Genomic DNA, 25,423 nt, shown 5'->3' with positions numbered 1-25,423 from the left:
CACACGCGATGGGGCTGTAGGGTTGAGGTGGCTACGGTGGTGGACGTGACCAACAGCGGCAGGGCTGGGTCACCGGGTGGCTAGGGATTCAGTTCTTCATTCCTTTCAATTTCATATAGAAGAGGGGTGGGAGTGTGAAAGTGTGAATGCCATTACTCAACACAAGTCTCAAGGCCTAAGCTCTCTTTCACCATTCTATTTTAGCCACGGCCTATTAGCCATTTTAAGCTGGATAATTATGACATTTCAAGTGCTTTGCCAGGTTACTTTTGTCTATTCAGCGTTCACTACAAGACAATTTTTTCTTTGGCTACCTATTCGTACAATGCATACCGTATTCCTCTTTTATTTATTGCCATACCTGATAATTTTCCTATAATATTATACTCATCAAACAAAGAAAAATTCAAAGAAAGTTAGGCACCGTACTTAGAAGAAATTTGGCACTTCCAAGAGGTGATAGCGGGCACAGGGTATTCAAATTCAAATCGACAAAAAAAAAGAAAACCACAAATTTAAATTGATCTAAATTAAAAACCGAAATAAACTACTTAATTTTGAATTTTTTTAAATTTTGGTTCAATTTTATGTGGTTTGATTTAGTTTATGGTTCGAATTTTTAAAATTGAACTGAATCAAACTGAACCACAGTACAGAATATATAAACAACATTGGCATAACATCATAGTTTTAAAAATTGGACGAGACTAGCTAGTCGAACCGATCCAATCGCGAACCGGGAGACTTGGCAATTCGGTTCATCATGAGAAACTGCCATATGGGAACCGCTGAACTGGCCAGAAACCAGCCGGTCAAACCGAACCGGACCTGGCCGGTTTATATGAAACGGCGCTGGTTGCTTTCGTTTCTTCCTTGACCCTTGTCGCGGAGTCACAAAACAACACCCTAGCCATCTAGCCTCCACCACCGCCGCGAGGAGTGGGTCACTGCCGCCGTCCGTCGCGCTCAACCGCTTCCCTCTTCGTCCTGTCCGCGTGCTCCAAGTTTCCTACTTGTGTTCGCTCCCACCGATCGCAGCTTCTTCCTCGAGCTCAGCGTCCGCTGCACAGCCGCTGTTCCTCCGTCGCAGGTCGTCTCGGGTGGTTCCTCCGTCCAGCCATCCTCTGCTCCAATTCCCCCGCGCTCCACCCTCTGCTCCAGTTCGGCCGTGCTCCACCCTCCTCGGCTCTAGTTTCGCCGTACTCCACCCTCCTCGGCTCTAGTTCCGCGCTCCAGCCCTTCTCTTCTCCAGTTCGGCGGCACTCCGGGCCACCTCTTCTCCAGTTTTGCCAAGTCCACCTCTTCTTCTCCGTCCCTCACCTCTGTGCTAAGGTATTGTTTTTGTTTTAATTGTTTTAGGATTTTTATGCTGTTATTACTTGATTTTTCTCCTTCAATTATTGTTGCTAACTTGTTATTACTGTGATTCTATTGATTCTATTATGTTGATTCATGTTCTTGTTATTTTTCTTCTTCAATTTTTTTGTTTGTTTTTTCTGTGATTTTCTATTAAGGTTGTTACTGTGTTTTTTTCTGTTTTTGTTATTGGGTTGCTGGATTTTCTATTCATGTCTTGTTAATTTGCTAAATTGTCAAGTTGTTATTTTGCTAGATTGTTGGGTTGCTGTGTTTTAATTTGCTGGATTGAGAATTTGAGATTGAGATTGTTCTTTTTTCTTGTTATTTGGTAGTTGGATTTTCTATCCTGGTCTTGTTCTTGTTAATTTGCTAAGTGATTGTTGTGATTCTTGAGATTGAGATTGTCCTTGACTCCGTGTGATTCTTGATTCTTTTGGTCCAAGATGTCAAAATGGAGTTGAAGATTATAAATATTTATATTTAATAAATAAACTATTTATTAAATATAAAATTTTATTTGTTATAACATTTTTCAAGAACTATCACAGGCGGAATATTTCGGATGCTGAACTAGGAAGGCGTGGCAAGCAGATATTTGGAGCCGGGGAACCAAAAACTGGTGGTTTCCCCTGTCTCCGTCCTCGTTTCCACCGCAATTCAGGTTCCCCCTTCATCCCCATCAAAACGAAAAAGAGAATGAATCTTTTAATCCCCAATATCCCACAGCAGATCTCATTCTCCAAATCAGTGTCACTGTCACTCTCAGTGTCAGTGACCCACTCCCCAGCCCCCCGTGTGCCCTCGGTTTCCCGCCATAATCCGAATGGGCGGGGGACCGAGGACGTACCCGGGCGGGGTCTCCAAGTGGCAGTGGAAGCGCATGCAGGCCAAGAAGGCCAAGAAGGCCAAGCAGCTCCTCAAAGCCCGCCTCTCCCGCGAGCGTCACATTTATGAGATGCGCAAGCGGGCCGAGCTCCGGGCTGCCGTCTCCGACCTCGAGAGACCCTGGGAGCCCGTCCAGCAGGCCCCCGCCTTGTTCTCTGTGCGGGCCGACGAGCAGGTCAAGGTCCTCGCCGACAGGTTAGAAGTTAGTTATGCAAATTGTGCATCGCTTGTTATGCTAAGTCAATGTGATGATTGTGACATAATTCAAGTTAGTTATGCAAACTGATTTCAGAAAAAACACAAGTAGTTGAACAATTTCATCATTTGGGATCCCTATTGATCACAGGTTCCTGAAGGCAGGTGAATAACATTTCATTAAAGTGAAAATCTTTCGGTTGCTAAATTAATAAAATTTTGTTTCCCAGGGATTAAGTTATTTAATTGGCTAGACCTAGATTCATCAGTTCTAGTTATAAAAATTGTTCTTCGCACCTGTGATAGAGCTAGTTAGGCTGTTAGAGTTAACTGCATCAGTTGAGATTAATTTATAAAAAATGTTATCAGTACCTTTGATAGTGTTAAGTTAGTCAGCTAGAGTTAGTGGCGATAGTATGAAGTTAAATATGCAAGTTGTACTACTCACTTGTTATAGGATCTGCTTCATTTATTGATGTCGGAATGTACAGAATGCACTGTTCATTGGACAGTCTTATCATTTGTTTGAGTACAGGTTCCAAAGACCTGGTGGGTTTGACCTCTGGAGCGAGAAGGACGGGCCTCAGTTGTTTCAAACTCCTGATGAGTTGCCATCTGCAAGGTTCTTCCCCAAAGGGGTTGTTCATAGTATCAGGCCTTATAGGAGGATTGATGCTGATGAGTTGCTGGGGAAGGGTAGCGGGGTTAGTGATCATAGAGATGGAGAGGATTCTTCTTCTGCTGCAAGGTTTTTATCTGAGGGTCTGGCCGTCTGGCTGATGAGTCTGATGATCAGGAGTGTTCTTCAGCTTTGTTGAGCTCTTCAGAGAATAATGGGGTGAGTGTTGATGGTGGATTGAAGAATAATGGGAGGAATGGACAGAGGCTTTTGTCTGAGCATGTTGACAATGAAGGGTTTTCTTCTTCTCCTTTGGATTATGGGAGGAAGGGAGTGAATTCTGGCAGCCAAATGAGGAAGAATAAGAATGGAAAAAGGCTTATGTCAGAGGGTGGTCGTGATGGGTTTGATAACGAAGTGTGTTCTTCTTCTTCTCCTTTGAGTTATGGAAGAAGTGGTGGGAATTATGATGGTAGAATGAGAAGGAATACGAATGGAAGGAGGCCTTTTTCAAAGGATGATGATTATGGATCTGATGATGGAGAGTATTCCTTTTCTCCTTTCAATTCTGAGAGGAATGGAGTTGACGGCAGAATGAGGAAGAATGGGAATGGAAGGAGGTTTCCATCAAGGGATGTTAGTGGGTCTGATGATGGAGAGTATCCCTCTTCTCCTTTCAGTTCTGAGAGGAATGGAGGGACTGTTGATGGCAGAATGAGGAAGAATGGGAATGGAAGGAGGTTGGCGTCCAGGGATGTTAATGGGCCTAATGGGTCTTACTCTGGTCGAGTTGGTTCTGGTATGAGGCAGGGTCGGGGTAATCCTAGCGCCAACAGAAGAGGTAGTGCCAACAGAAGAGGTGGAACATACAGTAGCAGAAATTCAAGCTATGATTCGCCAAGAGTCAGAGATGCTAATTCTGAAGTTTATGATATGGATTTGCAACAGGATGGAAGTTACGGGTTTCCCAGGAAGAGTGAGCAATCTGAATCTAGAAATTGTTAATGGTTTGAACACTCAGTCAGTCAAGGCATTGTAGAGGATGAATGGAGTGCTGCTATCGGCAAAATGTTTCTTGAGGAAGGTGACAGATGCAGAAAATGTATTGCCATTTTGGTAGGCCTTTCTAGTCAGCTTAATTCCTCAGAATTTATTGATTCCATGAAAACAACAATGTCTTGTCTGAATATGTGGCAAGTTGAATTTGCACAAGGACCTGTCAAATACCATATTATTTTGTATATATTACATTTGAGTCTTGAAAGAAACATTACTCGTTATAGCTATTCATCATTTATGTCTTTAGTTGAAATCCATAGAAGTTTTAATTTTCATGATTGCCATGTAGTTCTTCCTTGGTGATCTGTTCTTTAATTCTGTGGTAACTGACCTAAAGTATTAGTATGAATGAGGTCATAGAATTTGTAGCAAACCGGAATAAACATGAAATTTCAACATTAAAATTTATCATCAATAATAAAAATCCGCAAAAACTTGCTACAAATTCGCCACAACAACATGCTCACAATACTTAGGGTGAACCAGAAGAAATTTGCCCCTCGAATTCCCCATAAAACAACTTGGTAACTATGTTCCACCCTCAAATTTTGCACTCAACCTCAATCTCAATCATGTTTACAAGCAATTGAAGTTGACAAGCTCATACCCATGTTCCACTTTCAAATTGTGCACTCAACCCAAACCATCTTTGGAGTCAAAGCAAATTGATGTGGAAACCATTAGCAGAATCATCAATGACCACCCTTTCCCTGACCAACCCCTCCGCCCCACACTGCTACATCACCTCCCTCTTTCCACCATCACCACCCGGCTTATCGAAAATGTCCTTGGTCACCTCTTTGCTTCACATTGCAATGGTCTCAAGGCTCTTGAGTTCTTTAACTTCACCCTCCACCACTCCTACTCTCGCCTCAGTCCTGATTCCTTGGAGAAGACCCTCCATATTCTTACTAGGATGAGGTATTTTGAGAAAGCTTGGAGCTTGTTGAAAGAAATTGGGAGAACTCATCCTTCACTCCTCACACTCAAGTCCATGAGCATTATGTTGACCAAAATTGCCAAATTTCAATCCGTTGACGACACCCTTGAAGCTTTTAGGAGGATGGAGCATGATGTGTTTGTAGGGAAGGTGTTTGGAACTGATGAGTTTAATGTGCTTCTGAAAGCGTTTTGCACTCAGAGGCAGATGAAGGAGGCTAGATCTGTGTTTGTGAAGATGGTGCCAAGGTTTTCTGCGAATACTAAGACCATGAACATTTTGCTGTTGGGGTTCAAGGAATCAGGTGATGTTACCTCTGTTGAGCTCTTCTATCATGAAATGGTTAAGAGGGGTTTTAATCCTGATGGTGTGACTTATAATATTAGGATTGATGCTTACTGCAAGAAAGCTTGTTTAGGTGATGCTTTGAGGGTTTTGGATGAGATGGAGCAGAGGGGTTTCGTCCCTACAATCGAGAGTATAACCACATTAATTCATGGAACAGGATTGGTTCGAAACAAAGGAAAGGCATGGCAATTGTTCAACGAGATTCCGTCTAGGAACTTGGTTGTGGATACTGGTGCCTATAATGCTCTGATTAGTACATTGGTTTGAGTCAAAGATATTGAATCTGCGCTTTCCTTGATGGATGAGATGGTTGAGCTTGATGGGGTAACTTACCACACATTGTTCTTAGGGTTGAAGAAGACAAAGGGGATTGAAGGTGTGAGTGAACTTTACCATACAATGACTAAAACGAATTTTGTTTTGAAAACAAGAACAGTTGTGACACTAATGAAATATTTCTGCCAAAATTCTCATGTTGATTTGGGTTTGAGTTTATGGAAATACATGGTTGAGAGAGGGTATTGTCCTCATTCTCATGCTTTGGATCTTCTAGTCACTGGAATATGCTCCCGGGGTATGGTGCAAGAAGCTTTTGAGTGCTCCAAACAATTGTTAGAAAGAGGAAGACATATGAGCACTGCTTCATTTTCAATGATGGAAAATTTTTTACTCAAGGCTGGTCAGAAAGAAAAGTTGAAGGATCTAGATCAAATGATTAAAAAATTGCAAAGTATCTTACCACCATCAAGAGGACATACCACTGGTATTTCTACCGTTATAGAATAGCATTTTGTTTTTAAATTTGACATATAACTTATGTAACCTGATTTTGGTGAAGTTTTCCAATGTGTTATTATATATGTATATTTTTTGTATTGCAATTGTACCATCCGAATATGCTGACATGAAAGAAGATTAATAAACAATTCTTCCAAAACTTTATCTTGATTAGAATCATGTATATAAAGTACATTCTACAAAGAATCAGAGTTTGAGGCTAACTTCTTTTGGAATTTGAGTTAGCGCAATGCTCTCATCTCATGTTTCAATCTTGCCATTAGAATTTCGATGGTATCCAAATTATATATTAAAAAGAAATATTGATTTAAAAGTTAAATTATGCAGTTAGTAATGTTTAAATATTTTCGATAACATTGGTCTTTCTTTCTTTTTTGAACAGAAAACTTAGAAAATAGATTTTAGTAAGTCAAAGGAATTCAAAATTAAAGAGAAATATTTTCATATTCTAATAAACTAAGGGAAATTGAAAATAAACAATATATCACTCTAGTCAAATAAGCAATCAGAAAAAAATAGAACAAAGTTAAAAAATCACTGTTTATCATTAATAATAATAATAATTTTTATTTAGTCCAATAAACATATAATTTTCCCTTTTAATTTTAATAAGCTTTAACTCAAGATTACAAAGATGATGGCGAGCTTGTTCACGATTCCATTGAAGCCAAAGTTGGTAGAATGGTTACCTTATCTAATGAAACACACATGTCAATAATATTGATAATGAATTTGGAGTTTAATCAAAAGTGTGCTAAGAAAGACTAACCCTATGAATAAATGTATTCAATCACAGTTACCCTTGACCTTAATTTTTCTTTTTCACTTTCATACAGTGCAGAAGTGGCCTATGAAGCTGCAAATGCTGCAATAGCAGGTGGCATTTCACTTGTGAGTTTTCTCTACATATTCTTTTTATTTTGTTTATCGATTTATTTTGAATGAAAAGAAAAGAACTTTAGGGACATTTGCATGGATATATTTATAAGCTGATCAAAATGAATTAGGACATATTGAGCATAATGTCCTCAACTCTTGTGTCTTTGTAGTGTGTTTCTCATCGCTATTATTTTGTTTTCTCTTTTGAGGTTGTCTACTTAATCTTTTCTGGTTGATCACTTTACTTGTAGAACTGTGTTTTAGAATTCATTTGTTCTAATTCTGGTCTTTTTAGGTTCTAAATCAGCTGGTCAAGGAGCACCCGACTACGGCATTTCGAGTATGCTTGCACCCTTTAAGTTGCTGCATCAATATTCTTTGTTTGAGTGTATATCTTCACATGAACCTACATTAAGTTTTATGATATGGAGAAAACATCATTGCATTGTCTCTTTTCGTTGAAATTTGAGATTGTTTTCTGTACCACTGAGTCAATATGCTGGTTGAAGCATCAAATAGTCAATATGCTGTTGTCGTCTCGTTGTCTTCGTGAAATTCTTCATAGCCAAAATGTTTTCCTTTGGATTATTACTAACATAATAACTGTATTAGCCTACTTGTGCAAATTTTGGAAAACAATTGAAAGTTGAGACATTTGAAATTGTTGGGTATTTACTAGCTTGTAAAACAATTTTATTTCAGATTCTTATGATTTGTAATTTTGTATTACATATAGATCATCAAAACTCAATGTTAACTCTAAAATCAATTTGAAGAAATGAAAAAAGGCTCCCATTTAAGATAATCATTACATGATATTACATTTCTACTCAACAGTTGTCTGAATCAAACAGATATCTGCTCCTAGGTTGGGAATGTTCTCAAGATTGAGGATGCAAAAGCTGCAGTCAATGCTGGAGTAAAATTTCTGATGAGTCCAGCAATTGTTAAGGTTTGAATTTGCAGATCTTATTACTATATTAAGATGTCACATAACAACTGCTAGTGCTTGGTCACAGTGTTTTGTTATTTCTTTCATTTTCTTTTTCTTTTTCTTTATTTCGTTTTTTTTTTTGGCTCCGATCGATTACCAGGACGTTATGTATTACATTCAGAATGGTGAAGTTTTATACATTCCTGGCACAATGACTCCAACTGAAGTAAGGCTCAATTTGGCCTTTGGAGATCCGATTAACATGAATTCTTGCTTCCTTAATTTCCATACCTTGTGCATCTTTTTGAGCATTCATTTGATCTTGATTTATTGTTCTTAATGCAGATACTGTCTGCATGTGAAGCAGGAGCTAAAATGGTCAAGGTTAGCTTTTTTATGTTCTGTTTAGTTTACCATATTGAAGAACATTCAAATAATATAGATAGAGTGTGTATGCACACTTGTTGCACGGAGGAGTATACACTTTTGGTTTTCTTGCTTTGCATTTTGTCATCTGCTTTCCAGCTCATAGGAGCGCTGCACTAATCTCGTAATCCCAGCTCCAATTTTTTTCTAGATCTGTGCTGATATGATAGTTTTCATTGTACATTCTTGTTCTTGTATTAATACAATTAAACACAAGCATCAAGTGTGTTATATTTTCCAAAATTTCATATAATCGACAATTTACCATGCGGTATAGATTTATCAATTTCTTCACTTGGAGGATTTCAGTACATATCAGCCGCACTCAAGAAGCCTTTTCCTCATGTCTCTATGGTTGCTTCTCAGGGAATCAAAATAGGTAGTTCTTGAAGTTTGTTGTTGTTGATCATTCTCATAAAAATTGAAAATGAACGTCTTAATCTCTAATTGCTTGCAGACTCTATTAAGAAATATATTTCGCGGGGAGCATCAGCCGTTCTTCTATCCGACAAAGAGGCGATTGCGCAACGCAATTACGAAAAGATACAGAAACTTGCACATTCTGCAGCCTTGCTGGGTAATAAGCTGTAAATAGGTAACATTATTAATTTGTATACCTTCATAAATAGTTTATGGTTGTGGGTCTCTTATGTTATAGTTATTTAGTTCATTTTCATAGAAACTTAGAACAAGATTTTGTAGATATTATATCGAGAATTAAAACAAACAAGCCACTCAATTGAGAGAGATCATTAAAAGTGAGGTAACATGAATTTTGAGATTACTTCCTATACAAGTTTCTAGGCTTATGTACAAGAAATTCTTATATGTTTCAAAAATATATTTAATGAGTATTCTAAAAACATTTGTAAACACTTATTTTCATCTAGGGTATATTTAGTTCCAGAGAAAAAGTAGAGTAAAAAACTTTTATGAATAAATTTGACATGTAAAACTATTCTGTAAAACTGCTATATAATAAAATTAAGAATTACTCCAAAAAATATGTGCTCCTATACCGTGCAAAATTTTTCCTACAAAACTACAATGTAACTACTTTTTTTTCACAAGACTTGTTAGTCGCTCCTTTATTTATTTAATTCACATTCATAGTCACTCTCACCTCCCACGCAAACTTAACATCATCAGTAAAAATAAACAAATAAAAAAAATTTGTACATGAAGTTTGAACCCTTGATGCGTGTGCATCTGTGGTGTTTTTCCTTCTTTATTTTAATTGATTTATTAATTTTTTTTAAATAATCAATGAATTTAAAGTTGGAATGGATATTACTTTGATTAGTTGAATTTCATTGATTACAAGAAATTTTAGAAGAAAAACAGAAAGAAACAAAACAAAAAGAAAGCTAGAGAGCAATAAACAAAAAGTTCTTTATGACAAACAATAACATGCAGAATACTTTCTGTGAAAGACAAAAAAATTATTGGAAGGAGAATATGAAGGGTGTGCAACGTGAAAACCACCACGTACTACTTAGGAGGCATTTCACATGTCACGCGTATGCGTGACTATCACCTTTCACGTAGTACGCAGGAGATTTCACGTACAACGCAGCTGTCACGCGTACGTTTACAGCATGCGTACGCGCAACAAAGGATTTTTGAGACATCACGCTTACGCGTGAGGCATGCCTCATGTGCGTTGATTTTCGCGTAATACGTGAAATTCACCACATACAACGCCAGGGCACCTCATAAGGCCACATTGAAGAAAAACATTGTACGTGAGCCCACAGAAGACATTCGAGGATTAATTCTTTATATCACGTATAACTTGGAACAAGCCACGTATTACGTAGGCCTGCCTCCTCCGGAATCTCAAACCAAGACCTATTCTTCAACTTCTCAGTCCTTTGAAGGATCAATCACAAGTTCATTAATGATGATAGTTATTAAAGATCACAAGCAATTAAGAGGTGGCAAATAATTAGAAAAAATATTTGATTCTATTTGATTTCTGAATTTGATTTAGAAGTTTGAATTTGAATTTTCTGTCTTTAGGGTTAGTATATAAGGGAATAAGGCTCTAACATCTTCTCTGCTTCGGTGCTTTTGAATTTTATTTTCTTAAGGATTGCAAGGACGAACATAAGTTTTTAATTCTCCTCGATTAAAGTTAGGAGCTCTGTTAATTTTATGGATTAATGTAATAATTTTCTACTTCTAATTGATACAATTGATTCCTCTTTAAGAAATAGTTTTCGTTCTTCACCTCAAAGGGTTTGAATATATTGGAAAACAATTCTTTTCTGACTTGAATTTTCTTAATCTCTTAGGAAAGTGATTAATTGAATTAAGCTTGAAAACCGATTTTCATAATTCTTAAGTTTTGAAATTGGATTGATAAATGACATAAAATTAATTAGGCTGAATTCTTATGAATTGTGTGGTTTTATAAATTAGAGACGTGCTCAGAGACGGATCCAAAAATTTTAATATGGAGGGCTCGAATTTTAGATATTTTTTTTTCATTTCATAAGAATAATTAACATATAGTTATTAGATCTAGTTTTTTAAAAGATTTCTCAATATATATATATATATATATATATATATATATATATATATAATTATAAATTTTTTTTATAATTTTATTTTTAATATTGTATAAAAAAATATAACAATATCAATAGTACATTATAAAATACCAATAAGTTATAATGTTTTTAGTTAAAAATTATCACATTAATTAAAATAAATTCTTTCAAAAATTTTAAAAGATTTGAAAATAGATTATAAATTATTAATTATTTAAAAGACATAGTACTTTTATAAAATACAAGATATAAGATATTTTTATAAAATTTTTTCTTTTAACAACATAAATTTAAAAGAAAAATGAGTATTTTTTACTAGAAAAAATATCTAAAGTACATAATGTGATTACCAAAATATAACTATATAAGTCATTATTAATATAATAATATAAATATTAAATATGTTAATTTAAAAAAATTATTTTTTTAAATAAAAAATAGAGATTATTATATAAAAACTAATTTGAAAGGTACAAAAACTTGATGGTATGATATTCAATTAGTTAAGTATAAAATATTAGTTAATTAAATAATTAAGACATAAATTCATCACATAGTGAAAAATAATACATATAAAACTACTAAATTATATAATATTTTTTATTTTTTAAACATATATCTCGTATATAAGTATAGTTTGTTAAAATTTTGGGGGACCGAGGCCACTACTCGCCCCCCTCTAAGTCCGTCCCTGGACGTGCTTACCTCTTTTTAATTAAATGAATTGGGGATTAACGTTTGATTATGTTAAAGAGAAATTGAATTACCAAGAAATTGAGATTTAATTACTAATGATTTGCCATAAAAAAATTGTTGTATGATTAGAGTAAAAAATGAAAAGTGTTACATCTCTGAAACCTTAATTTTCTTAATCATATATTTTTTCACACTCATTGTTTACTTTTGTTTTGCTTTGTTTAATTGTTGTTTATGCTTAAAGCCTTTTAAAATCGTAATTTGCTAGTCTGACTAGATTAATCGGTTGATTTTGATTGCTTAATCCGTTAATTCTCCTGGAATCAACACTCTTCTCATTGTGGGATTTGAATCCTCTAAAGTTTGAATTTCACTTTAGATAGTAAAGTATGACCTTCTACTCTTAAATAATTTCTCTTTCATATTTATTTTTAGTCCCACCTATAAAATCAATGATGAAAAATCACACTATACTCTTTAAAGTAAAATTCAAACTTTAGAAATTCAAATCTCTCGTTATAAGTTATTACTTGATTTGACTTGGTACATTTGCCGATATTTTGTGAATATATAAGTTGAAGGTTTTATCGATTGAGAGAGTACAGTTACATGCCATAGGATTTGTTCATACCCTGGCCCAATGTCAAAGGCCCAGGTCCAAATAAAAGGCCTAATCTAAAGGATTAAGCCTAGCTAAGTACCGACCTTCAAGTAAGAAGTCGGTATCAGCCACGACTTGCTCTAAAGAAGTCGGACTTGAGATTAACTGGCAGATAGACACTCATTCAAATGAGTAACCGCCCCTAAAATCTCTCTAACTGCTTCATAAAGCCATATCTTAACCTCCCCAAGATAATGGGACGGTTAACACCCTAAAGATACGGCACTACTCCAACGGTGGTTATTGGCTCACCACTATAAATACACTGACACCCCTCAGGTATCTCTAAGCCCAATACTCTCTAGACCTGCTCACACTCTTGCTAACTTAGGCGTCGGAGTGTCTTTGCAGGTACCACCCCCCATTCACTCACGTGCATAAGTCGGAAGGAGGCTCCAGCGTGCAAACCAACTCGGAGCTCACCATCTTTCGGACGATTGGGCCATCCCACGCCATCTATTCTATTAATCTCCGGTTACCCACCGTAACATTGGCGCCGTTGCCGGGGACCCGAGAGATCATCCCTTGATGGCGGACAGATCCCATGAAGAAGGCCATGTGGAAACAGACTCCGAACAAGAGAATCTGGACACAGGTAATAACAATGTGCACTTAGCCCTCCACCAGGAGGTTGACAATCAGCGGAGAGAGAGCACCTCCGGGGTAAAAAACCCGAAGGCAAACTCCTCAGACGAGCGCGAATCAGAAAAAGGCGGACCATCCCACGTAACTGAACTAATGGGGTTAGTCCACAGCCGTCTGGAACAGTTAGAACAAGAGCGGGAGCGACAAAAGGAAATGGAGAAGTATCTAAAAGAGGAGATGGAACGGCGAAAAGAGTTAGAAAGAAAACTCTTAAAGCTGGAATCTTCCCTCAAAAATCGCAACTCCCGTGACGAACAGGAAGAGCCACCATTAGGGGGAGAGGATCCCTTTAGCGAGGACATAATGAGGGCTAAAGTTCCGAGGAACTTCAAAAGCCCTGATATGGACCTCTACGATGGAACTACGGATCCAAAGCATCATCTGAGCAATTTCAAAAATCGGATGTACCTGGTTGATGCTTCCGACGCTACGCGATGCAAGGCCTTCCCGACCACTTTGTCGAAAGCAGCGATGAAGTGGTTCGATAGCCTTCCCCCGAGATCAATCACCAGCTTTGAAGACCTCTCAAGGAAGTTTTTGATGAGGTTCTCAATTCAGAAAGACAAGGTAAAACATGCACCGAGCCTCCTGGGAATAAAACAGGAGGTCGGAGAATCTTTACGAGCCTATATGGAAAGTTTCAACAAAGCATGTTTGGAGATCCAAGGCCTGCCCACAGAGGCAGTCATAATGGGGCTGGTCAATGGGCTCAGAGAAGGTCCCTTCTCACAGTCCATATCTAAAAGACACCCCGTTTCTCTAAGTGATGTACAAGAAAGAGCTGAAAAGTACATCAATATGGAAGAGAATGCCAAATTAAGGGACCTGACTTGGCGACCTGGACCCCCTCCCTCAACTAAAGAGAAGGAAAGGGAAGCCAGAAAAAAGGAAGAACTCGGTCTCGAGAGGCCGAGAAAATATCACTCTTATACTCCCCTGAAAGTTTCTATAGTGGATGTATACAGAGAGATTTGCAACACTGAAAGACTGCCACCCCCCAGACCCATTAAAAATAAAAAAGGGGGGAGCCGCAGCGATTACTGCGAGTACCATAAAATATATGGTCACTCCACAAATGACTGCTACGACCTCAAGAATGTGATAGAAAAGCTGGCTAGAGAAGGTCAGCTTGATAGATATCTCATAGAGAGGTCGGACAGCCATGGAAAGAGAAAGCGAGAGGATGTGGATAGAAGAGACCCACCGCCGCAGACTCCAGAGAGGCATATTCATATGATCTCAGGAGGGTTTGCGGGAGGGGGGCTTACTAAATCCTCTCGCAAAAGACATCTTAAAAGAGTCTACCAAGTCGGGGAAGAGTCACCCGACCTCCCTACTATTTCGTTCACAAAGGAAGATGGGCAAGGGATAATCCCTGGACACGATGATCCAGTGGTAATAACTATGATCCTAGCAAATGCCCATCTCCACAGAACCCTAGTAGACCAGGGAAGCTCGGCGGACATTCTTTTCAAGCCAGCTTTCGATAAGTTAGGGTTAGATGAGAAAGAGTTGAGAGCCTACCCCGATACCCTATATGGATTAGGGGACACGCCAATAAAACCACTAGGATTTTTGCCCCTTCACACCACTTTTGGAAAAGGGGAAAGATCAAGGACTCTGAGTGTAGACTTCATAGTCATTGATGAAGGGTCAGCCTATAATGCCTTAATTGGCAGGACTACCCTTAATCGGCTCGGAGCAGTGGTATCCACTCCCCACCTCTGCATGAAATTCCCGACCTCAGCGGGAATAGCAACGGTAAGAGGAGATCAAAAATTGGCGAGGAAATGCTACAATGAAAGCCTAAATCTGAGAGGAAAAGGCAAAGAAGTCCACACTATAGAGCTCGGTGGCGCAAGGGCCAGAGAAGAGCTGCGACCTCAACCGGGAGGAAAAACCGAGGAGATACAAGTCGGTGGAGAGGAAGGAAAAAACACTTACATAGGAGCCAACCTAGGGGAGACCCTAAAACAAGGGTTGGCTGAACTCCTAAGAGCTAATTCCGACCTCTTCGCTTGGAAGGCTTCCGACATGCCCGGGATTGATCCCAAGCTCATGTCCCACAAACTCTCGGTTTACCCAGGGTCCCGACCTGTACAACAAAGAAGACGCAAGCTCGGCACAGAGCGAGCCCTAATAGTAGAAGGGCAAGTACAGGCGCTCTGGGAGGCCGGCTTCATTAGAGAGGTCAAGTACCCAACATGGCTAGCCAATGTAGTGCTAGTCAAAAAACAGAATGGTAAATGGAGAATGTGCGTCGACTATACCGACCTAAATAAGGCATGTCCTAAGGACCCTTATCCCCTACCAAGTATTGATACCCTAGTGGACTCCAGTTCGGGGTACCAATACTTGTCGTTCATGGACGCCTACTCGGGATATAACCAAATCCCGATGTATGAGCCAGACCAGGAGAAAACATCATTCATCACACCCAAAGCCAACTATTGCTACGTGGTCATGCCATTCGGATTAAAGAATGCAGGCGCCACATATCAAAGGTTGATGAATAAAGTGTTTTCCCCCACCTGGGGAGCCTAATGGAAGTATATGTCGACGACATGCTAGTAAAAACCAAGGAAGAAGTCGACCTCTTAACCAACCTCTCACAAGTCTTTGACACCATAAGGTCGCATGGGATGAGACTAAATCCTGCAAAATGCGCCTTCGCGGTGAAAGCAGGAAAATTTCTAGGATTTATGCTAACACAAAGAGGGATTGAGGCCAATCCCGATAAATGTGGAGCCATCCTAGAAATGAAAAGCCCGACTTGTTTGAGAGAGGTCCAGCAGCTCAATGGCCGACTTGCAGCCCTCTCCAGATTTTTGGCAGGATCGGCACTAAAATCCCTTCCACTATTTTCCTTATTAAGAAAGGGATGCCCATTCGAATGGACTCCGAAATGCGAGGAGGCGTTCCAAGAGTTCAAAAGGTTTTTAAGCCAACCTCCTATCCTAACCCGACCAGTACCAGGACAAGACCTCGTTCTGTACCTATCCGTAGCAAACAAGGCTGTCTCGTCGGCCTTGATAAAGGAAGACGAGGTCGGACAACACCCAGTCTACTTCACCAGTAAGGTCCTGCAAGGCCCTGAACTAAGGTACCACAAACTAGAAAAGTTTGCCTACTCCTTAGTGATAGCCTCACGAAGGCTACGACCTTACTTTCAAGCGCACACAATCAGAGTCCGTACGAACCAACCCATGAAGCAAATCCTCCAAAAGACGGATGTTGCAGGGAGAATGGTTCAATGGGCAATAGAGCTTTCCGAGTTCGACTTGAGATACGAAACTCGGACAGCAATTAAAGCCCAATGTCTCGCCGACTTCGTTGCAGAATATGCAGGGGATCAAGAGGACAAACCGACTACATGGGAACTCTATGTAGACGGATCCTCCAACAAAACAGGAAGCGGTGCAGGCATAATATTAGTAGATGAAAGAGGAACCCAAATAGAGATTTCCTTAAAATTTGAATTTCCGGCTTCAAATAATCAGGCAGAATACGAAGCCTTGATAGCCGGACTAAAATTGGCAGAAGAAGTCGGTGCTACAAAAGTGATGATATACAGCGACTCACAGGTGGTGACCTCCCAAATAAGCGGAGAATATCAGGCAAAGGACCCTAATATGAAGAGGTATTTGGAAAAAACTTTGGAACACCTTGGGCGCTTTGCAGAAACCGAGGTCAAACACATAACTCGGGATCTAAACAGCAGAGCGGATGCCCTATCCAAATTAGCAAGTACCAAACCAGGAGGAAACAACGGAAGCCTGATTCAAGAAACCCTCCAAGAACCCTCGGTAGCAAAAACAGAAGATAAACAAGAAGTACTTGAGGTAGTCGATTTAAACCTCGGATGGATGAATCCCTTAGTCGAATACTTGAAATTCGACATCCTCCCTAAGGAAGAGAAAGAAGTTAAAAAGATCCGAAGGGAAGCACAGCATTACACTTTGGTGAGAAATGTCCTCTACAGAAGAGGGATATCAACACCATTGTTAAAATGCGTACCGACCTCAAGAACCACCGAGGTATTGGAGGAAGTACACAGCGGGATCTGCGGAAATCATCTCGGAGCAAGATCACTAGCCAGAAAAGTAATCCGAGCTGGATTCTACTGGCCGACCTTGCAAAAAGATGCCACAGAATTTGTGAAAAAGTGTCAACCGTGCCAGATGCATGCAAATTTCCACGTGGCTCCCCCAGAAGAGCTCATTAGTATCACTTCTCCATGGCCTTTTGCAAAATGGGGAATGGATTTGTTAGGTCCTTTTCCCCAAGCGCCAGGACAAGTCAAATACTTGATCGTGGGAATAGACTACTTCACAAAGTGGATAGAAGCAGAACCATTAGCTACTATCACCGCTCAAAGAAGTCGCAGGTTCCTTTACAAAAATATCATCACAAGATATGGGATACCTTATTCCATTACTACGGATAATGGAACCCAATTCACCGACACTACCTTCCGAAGCTTAGTAGCCAGTATGAAAATTAAACATCAGTTCACCTCGGTAGAACACCCACAAGCCAATGGGCAAGCCGAGGCAGCCAACAAAGTCATACTGGCAGGACTAAAGAAGAGACTACAGGAAGCAAAGGGAGCTTGGGCTGAAGAGCTCCCTCAGGTGCTATGGGCTTATAGGACAACCCCCCAATCCGCCACAGGAGAAACACCTTTCCGACTAGTCTATGGTATAGAAGCCATGATTCCAATAGAAATCAATGAGCAAAGCCCAAGGGTAATTCTCCACGACGAAGTCGGAAATGTACGGGGACACAAAGAGGAGCTCGACTTGCTCCCCGAAGTCCGAGAAGATGCCCAGATAAGAGAAGCAGCATTGAAACAAAGGATGACTACCAGGTGCAACAAGAAAGTCATTCGAAGAACATTTGCCTCGGATGACTTAGTCCTAATCAGGAACGACATTGGAATCAACAAATCGGGAGAAGGAAAGCTCGCCGCAAATTGGAAGGGACCATACAAAATCAAAGAAGTGCTAGGGAAGGGTTATTATAAGGTAACCGACCTGAACGGCGCTGAGCTACCAAGGTCGTGGCATGCTTGTAATATGAAAAGGTACTACAGTTAAAAGCGAACTCTACTCCCTGATGTACTCTTTTCCCAACTTCATGATTTTTTCCCAAAAGGGTTTTTTCTGGAGAAGGGTTTTTAACGAGGCATCATAGTAGAGGCTAAGGGAAAATAGGCTATCAAGACCCTTAGTAGCAAGAAGGTACCTCCCCAATTAATAAAGATCTTTTTCATTTACAATATCTCTTATAATATCCTTCTTTATTTTTTCTAAGTTTTTCTACGAAACGCGCCGACTTAAGCTCGACAAAACGTGAAAATCCCATGAACCGACCTAAATGGTCGTCAGGATAAAACGACGAGGTACAAGTCGGCGTAAAGAGGTTGTATAAGTTGATCGTGAAAAACTCGGGAACAATCCGATTCCTAAGTCGAAATGAGAACCCGAGTAAAACAAGCTCGGAAACATTCCGAGTAGACGAAAAACGCATCACAAAAATAACCTAAGTCATAAAAACTCGCTAAAGCAAAGTTGAGTATAAAGGATAGCAAAAAGAGATTGAAAAACTTGAGAAAAGTTTAAAGGCTGCATAAAAGCCCTTAAACGAAAAGGCTTGGAAAAACAAAGACAAGCCAATAGGAAAGGTTTTCAGAGAAAAGATCATAAGGGCGTTAAAATATTGAAAAGCATGCACGCATAAGATAACTTAAAACCCTTGCCCAAAAAAGGGCATTTATTTTGTTAATCTAAACCCTTATTCAAAAAGGGTACTCGCCGAAATATTTTGTTTACGGCCTAAAAAGGCCAAGAGAAATTGTTCACACGACCACCAAACAACATATAAATAAGTCTAAAAAAGGGGGGACTCACAGGCCGAGCCCCCTTATAGCCATGAAAAATAAAGTCATTTTTTCAGAGGAGTAGACGGATCACCACCACCAGAGCCAGGAGGAGCGCCACCATGACCAGGAAGAGAAGCTGAAAAGGAAGTCGGAGGGACAACTGAAGAGCTCGGAGCGTCTTCGGGACGAGGAGGGGACTCAATAATCCTCTGTCCCCGAGTCTTCAATTCTGACTCGGAAACAACCACGGGGACAGGAGGATCCACGATAGCACCATCAATAACGACCTTATCAGGATGTAAAGGAGAAAGATCCAAGTCGGGAGCGATAACTCTAACTTGCTCTAGGAAAATTCTCCAAGACTCCTCAGCACCATCAGCAATAGAGTCCTCCAACTCGGCGTACGCATTCCGAGAGTTCAGCAAATCCTTCCTCACAGACACAAGATCCTGAAATAAGCTCTGGTAACTATCCTGTGCTGTCTTCCTCAAGTTCGCCTCCATAGTACATTGGGCCCGCAGCTTGCTCTCCTTCTCCCGGAGGCTATCTCTCTCCTCCCTCAATTTGGCTACCTCCTCCCTCAACTCCCTCTCATGATCCTGGTAAGCAAGAAGCCTCCCCTCCAACTCCTCAACCTTCGAGGTTGCCCCCAAAGAGCTGAGGGGAGTCTTCTCAAAAATGTCCAAAAGTTTACCACAAACACCCGCCGCCCTAAAACTCTCCTCGGCCAGAGTGGTGAGGTGATTCCGAACAGAAACATCATCCATACTTATATAAGGATAGATGTTCTTTCGGACGAATGCAAGAGCATCCGCCTTAACCCCACCATCCAAAGAAGAGCCAGACTCTGAAGTCTTGCGCTTCTTCTTCTCTGGCTCAGGAAGAAGTTGGGCAGAAGGGAGTGGCCGAGACAAGGTTGAAGAAGAAATTATAATGGGTTGAGAGGGAGTGCCCACATTCTTAGGAGGAGGAGGAGGAGAAGGAGGAGGAGAGGTGATCGCTCTGGCACCACCGGACCTAGCCCGGGACTTTGCCTTAGCCTCCTGAACTCTTTGGTAAGACTCCTGAGCATTCTTCCTTACCATATCTACAAGAGAAACAACTAACAAAAGTTACAAGTCGGTAACACTCAAGTCGACAGAAACAAGTCGGAAATAGGAAAATGCATTTACTACCTAGTTGCGACCGAACAAAGGTCGGCGTCCCCTGGAGGATTTTCCTAGTATCCAAGTATGGGGCCCTCCCCCACGCTTCTCGGAAAAACCCCACAATGGCCGCCTCCACCTCGTCCAGGTCATCTAGACCATACTTTTCCCAAGGGGAGGCCTCCAGCCAATAAAGGGGAAAGCGAGGGGAAAAATGCTCATCCAGGAAAAAGGGGTGGTGACCCTCTATAGCTTGGACTTTGAAAAAATAGTTTTTGAAGTCATGGAAGGATTCATCAAAAAGGGTGAAAATCCTCCGACCGTGTATGGCTCGGAAGGATACCCATTGCTGTTTGTTGTTTAGCCCACTAAAGGGATTAGTCATATGAAAAAGAAAGAAGAAAATCCTCAAAGAGGTCGGGAAGTCCAAAGCGTGACTAACAAACTGATAAATCTTCAGAAAACCCCAAGAATTGGGGTGAAGTTGAGTAGGGGCAACTCGACAGTGGTGTAAAACAGATATTTCGAAATCCGAGAAAGGAAGAAAAACACCCAAGCGGGTGATCATACATTCATACATAAAGAAAAAATGAGGGGCCGCCTCATTAACTCTCCCAAAACAAACCCGGTCTTCCAGACCCGGGGTTATCAACTCATATTTTGGCTCGTCCTCCTCCGAAGTACAAAGCCTGTGATGAGTACGAAGATGAGTGATAAACTCAGCATCGACCAGGGGTTCCTCCCCAAGGACCGTGACATCAACCCACTGAGAAAGAACATCTACAGAAGCCATTTTTCTTTATATATTGAAAGGTGACAGAAACCTACAAAAGGAAAAAAGAAAAGGAAAATAAAAAAACACGGTCCCTAAAGAGGAGAGATACGAAGCCAGAATCTACAGACCAACCTATCCACCCACAAAACAAACACATGCAAACAATGACGTGAAAGAAGTAAAACTAACCTTGATCCGAAAAGTGAAGGTTGGAAAGAGCGGAAATCTTCGAGCACAAGAATACAGCACGAGCAAGGAAAGAGAAAGTTTGAAAGATTGCAGAAACGGAAGAGAGGGAAAGCATTTATAAACATGCTAAGGGGCATAATGGTAAAAGCGGAGCAGTCATTAATGAGATTGCACCATTACCAAAGCCCTCAATGCTTCCCCAACGGACACGACGCTTGAATTGACGTAACTGTCAGAAACAAAAGGTCGCGAAAATCACGTCGGTTTATAAGACCCATGTTTCTCCAGATAAGTCGGCTACGAACCCGAGTTAAATACTTGAACCCAAGCTCTAAAGAGACTTTGGGCTCAAGTAGGGGCACTGTTCATACCCTGGCCCAATGTCAAAGGCCCAGGTCCAAATAAAAGGCCTAATCTAAAGGATTAAGCCTAGCTAAGTACCGACCTTTAAGTAAGAAGTCGGTATCAGCCACGACTTGCTCTAAAGAAGTCGGACTTGAGATTAACTGGCAGATAAACACTCATTCAAATGAGTAACCGCCCCTAAAATCTCTCTAACTGCTTCATAAAGCCATATCTTAACCTCCCCAAGATAATGGGACGGTTAACACCCTAAAGATACGGCACTACTCCAACGGTGGTTATTGGCTCACCACTATAAATACACTGACACACCTCAGGTATCTCTAAGCCCAATACTCTCTAGACCTACTCACACTCTTGCTAACTTAGGCGTCGGAGTGTCTTTGCAGGTACCACCCCCCATTCACTCACGTGCATAAGTCGGAAGGAGGCTCCAGCGTGCAAACCAACTCGGAGCTCACCATCTTTCGGACGATTGGGCCATCCCACGCCATCTATTCTATTAATCTCCGGTTACCCACCGTAACAGGATTCATGTTCATGCAGATTGTAGTTTATTCTGTTGAAAAAGTAAACGAAAAGAACCTGGTTTTACAGAAATCAGATTAATACATGAATTACCCTTCTTAATATTTTTATATAGTAAATAAATTACTATATAGTTCTTCTAAACAAATAATAATTAATAGTTTCATAAAGTGTTTGGTCAACTTTTCTTTCTTATGAACCAATTTTAATTTTTAGGCCAAATCCGGCTAATATCATTTTAAGAAAAGTATATCTAAATGAGAAACTTTTGGGGCATCGATTTTTAATAATCTTAGTTATCATATAGCCATTATAAATACTAAATTGGCATGTGTATAAATTTTAAAAAATATAAATATAAATTGTATTAATTTATATGTGTAAATTCTAATAAATATAGGTATAAATTATATATTTTTTATGTATAAACACATATAAATATAGGTGCAAATTATTACTGTCAAGTAGGGATATTTACAATGCGGTTTGGTTCGATTTTTTTAAAAAAAGTCATCCGATTCACTTGTTTAATTAAACTGCAGTTTGGTTTGATTCAATTTTTTTACTAAGACCATCCGAACCAAACCAAATAAATTAAAATTGGTTTGGTTTGGTTTGATTTGTTCGGTTTTCCAATCAATTAAAAAAAATACTACCATACTATTTCATAAAGTCATAACATTGAAATCAACAAACACAATATACAATAACTAACAAAGTCTTGATCCAATAAAATTCAATGACAAAAACTTAAAATACGATAATTAAAGAAGTTTAAAAGTTCAATAGCCAACACAACAAAAAATAAATATAAATTTAAAACAAAAAATAATCACGTTATGGTGTCTTCTTCAACAAAACAGCTAAACTTCTTTACTCAAACCAACCTAAAATTAAAAAGCAGTTACATAATAATAATAATAATAATAATAATAATAATAATAATAATAATAATAATAATAATAATAATAATAATATAGCACCAGTTAAAAAATATTCTAATATAGTTATACATTCTAATAATAAAAAAAATTATATTTTGATATAAATATTCTAATAAACCCTACGTAGGTTTAATATAATTTGAAGATGAAAACATGTTTAATATATATTTTTAGAAAACATTTAACAACTATCATATGCAAAAAAGGAAGAGCTTTCTATTTTAATTGTTAAGGACATTCTCTGAACTTGAACATTGAACCATGAACAGTGAACAACATAACAACAATCAGAAACAATTTCAGTAAATTAACAACAAATAAACAAGCAACTCTCAGCCTGATGCATGGTTAATCAAGTATATATCGCATAATATTTGTTTTCTCTTTAGAAATCAAAGTACCGATTTCTACATTCTAAAAGTTACAATGCATGCCCAGGCCTCAACCTCATTCATCAATTTCCTAACGGAACTCAGAATAAGAAACAAATTGCTCCAAATACAGGGACAAGGAAAAACAACTCCATCTTAGAAATGAAAACATTTATAGTTAACAAGAACAACAGTGCAAAGCGAATACAATAAGCGGACACCATAATCAAACAAGATCAAACCATATTTGTAGAACTAAGCTGAAATCTACAATAGAAAAGGATCGTAGATAAACTGATACGGTATAGAACGAATGAATTCTTTAGGGTGGAAAAAGCATGAAAAAATGTATTTCATTGGTAAAGTAAACAGGTCATAGAAATTGAAAAACAATGAATCAATGATTATTGAACATAAATTGAATACCTGATTTGGAGGTTCCATATCTGACTTGACTCAGTGGCTGGGTGCTATCGGCGAGGCCAGAAACGATTATGTGGGTGGCTGGGTGGTGCTATCTCCGTGAGGCTAGAAATGGTGCTGTGGGTGGTGGCGGGGGTGGTGCTGGTTGGTGCTGGGCCCGCGATGGTGGCGTTGGCTAGTGCTGGTTGTTGCTACCCGCGAGGAGGTGCTGGGAGGTAGGGGTGTTCAAAACTGATACGGACTGAACAAAATTGATCAATCGAACCGAAAAAACTGAAAACCGAACAAACCAAAAACAAAAAAAACTGAAAAAATCATGTTTTGCTATTTTTGCTGTGGTTTGGTTCAGTTTTTGGTTCTGACACTGAAACCCCTAATCGAACTGAAACGAACAGGTTCACAAAAAACCCAACATAACTAACTCTTCGCTCCCCCGCCAACTTGACCTAACCTAGCCGCCAATACTCACTCTCTCTGCACTCTCACCTCTTGAAACTCACTCGGCCTCCCACTCTCCTAACAGCCAGCACTTCCCACTCCCAGCCCACGCAAACCCCTTCCTTCCACCACCTCCCAGCGCCACCGAACCCTTCCTCCTAGTAGGGGTGTTCGCAGTGCGGTTTGGTTCATTTTTTTAGAGAAAAGTCATCCGATCCAATTGTTTAGTTACATTACAGTTTGGTTTGATTCGTTTTTTTTACAAGAACATCTGAACCAAATCAAACAATTAAAATTGGTTTGGTTTGCTTTGGTTTGTTCGGTTTTTTTAATCAATTAAAAAAAAAAACTACCACACTATTTCAGAAACAAAGCCACAACATCAAATGAACAACAATCAAAAGCAAAAAAGAAAGAAACAAACAATAAAACCACAAAGAACTGTATTTCTCAACACATTAGGTCACTCGTACATAATAGGAATGCAGTCAATGAACACTACCTCAGTCTCTTATTATCATCATTTTCCATTGGTGAAGCATGATACCAAACTGGAGGTAATCAGTTCGAATAGAAGGAACGTAATGCTTGAATTTGTTTTGAACTCCAAAACTACATAATTCAGAGAAAACCTGAAAGCAAGATGTCTTTCTTTTTTATTTACGTAAAAACAATTCGTGACTCTATCATCAGAATGAGATATTGAAAATATGTGTAATAACATGTTTGGTTTGATATTTTAAAGCCCTAAAATCAATAGAGGAAAAGGCCACTAGCTTATAGAATTCTAAAGCAAGCAAACAAAACAAAACACCTAGTATACTCTGGAATAGACTAGAAGGAAAGATGAGAAAGGCTATTGGAAATAATTGACTTTCATATTGTGCATATGATTCATCCATGGATAGTTCTAAATATATGGTATTCAAACCAAAAATAGCTTTCCAGATATCATGATCAGTAAATACAACTTTGCTTGCTAACATCCATACCATACAGTGGGAACTGAAAAAAACAACTATTCAGGCTATGAAGTAAACAAAATTACATCTCTCGCTAATATTTGAATTCATTCGACAAATTCCAACAATATTTTGATCTAACTAGGTAAATACCGACCATTGACAGAATGTCATGCTCTACCCCCTTTCAATTTTTTGATTGCAAGATGTCCTAATCTGCAATGATTAATGCATCTTCTTGTTTCCTTTTGTGCCAGACTTTGATGGTGTAGCAACCAGATACACAAATAGCACAATGTTGGATATTACCGAGATAAGAGATCCATACTTAGCCAGTAACCAGATACACAAACACAACAATAAATACATTGAACATTGAACAATACATTTAGTGAACAA

General features: G+C 39.2%; 2 protein-coding genes across 2 annotated transcripts; both read left to right on the top strand.

The window, feature by feature from the left end:
- Nucleotides 1-608: 608 nt before the first annotated feature.
- On the top strand, nucleotides 609-4,344 carry LOC112741921 (putative DEAD-box ATP-dependent RNA helicase 33). Its single transcript, XM_025791106.3, has 3 exons — nucleotides 609-1,332; nucleotides 1,908-2,439; nucleotides 2,975-4,344. Exons 2-3 carry the CDS (start codon nucleotides 2,183-2,185, stop codon nucleotides 3,255-3,257), a joined length of 540 nt encoding a protein of 179 aa, XP_025646891.1. The 5' UTR covers nucleotides 609-1,332; nucleotides 1,908-2,182; the 3' UTR covers nucleotides 3,258-4,344.
- Nucleotides 3,410-7,497, top strand: LOC112723290 (pentatricopeptide repeat-containing protein At3g61360-like). Its single transcript, XM_072208442.1, is given in 6 exon segments — nucleotides 3,410-4,034; nucleotides 4,080-4,296; nucleotides 4,604-6,168; nucleotides 6,829-6,952; nucleotides 7,040-7,094; nucleotides 7,378-7,497. Coding segments are annotated over 6 exon segments (2,706 nt in total).
- The last annotated feature ends 17,926 nt before the right edge of the window (nucleotides 7,498-25,423 follow it).

Source organism: Arachis hypogaea, chromosome 2, assembly GCF_003086295.3.
Source record: "Arachis hypogaea cultivar Tifrunner chromosome 2, arahy.Tifrunner.gnm2.J5K5, whole genome shotgun sequence".
NCBI lineage: Eukaryota > Viridiplantae > Streptophyta > Magnoliopsida > Fabales > Fabaceae > Arachis > Arachis hypogaea.
Note: the sequence above shows the minus strand (reverse complement) of the source record. Positions and strands in the feature narration are given on the sequence as shown.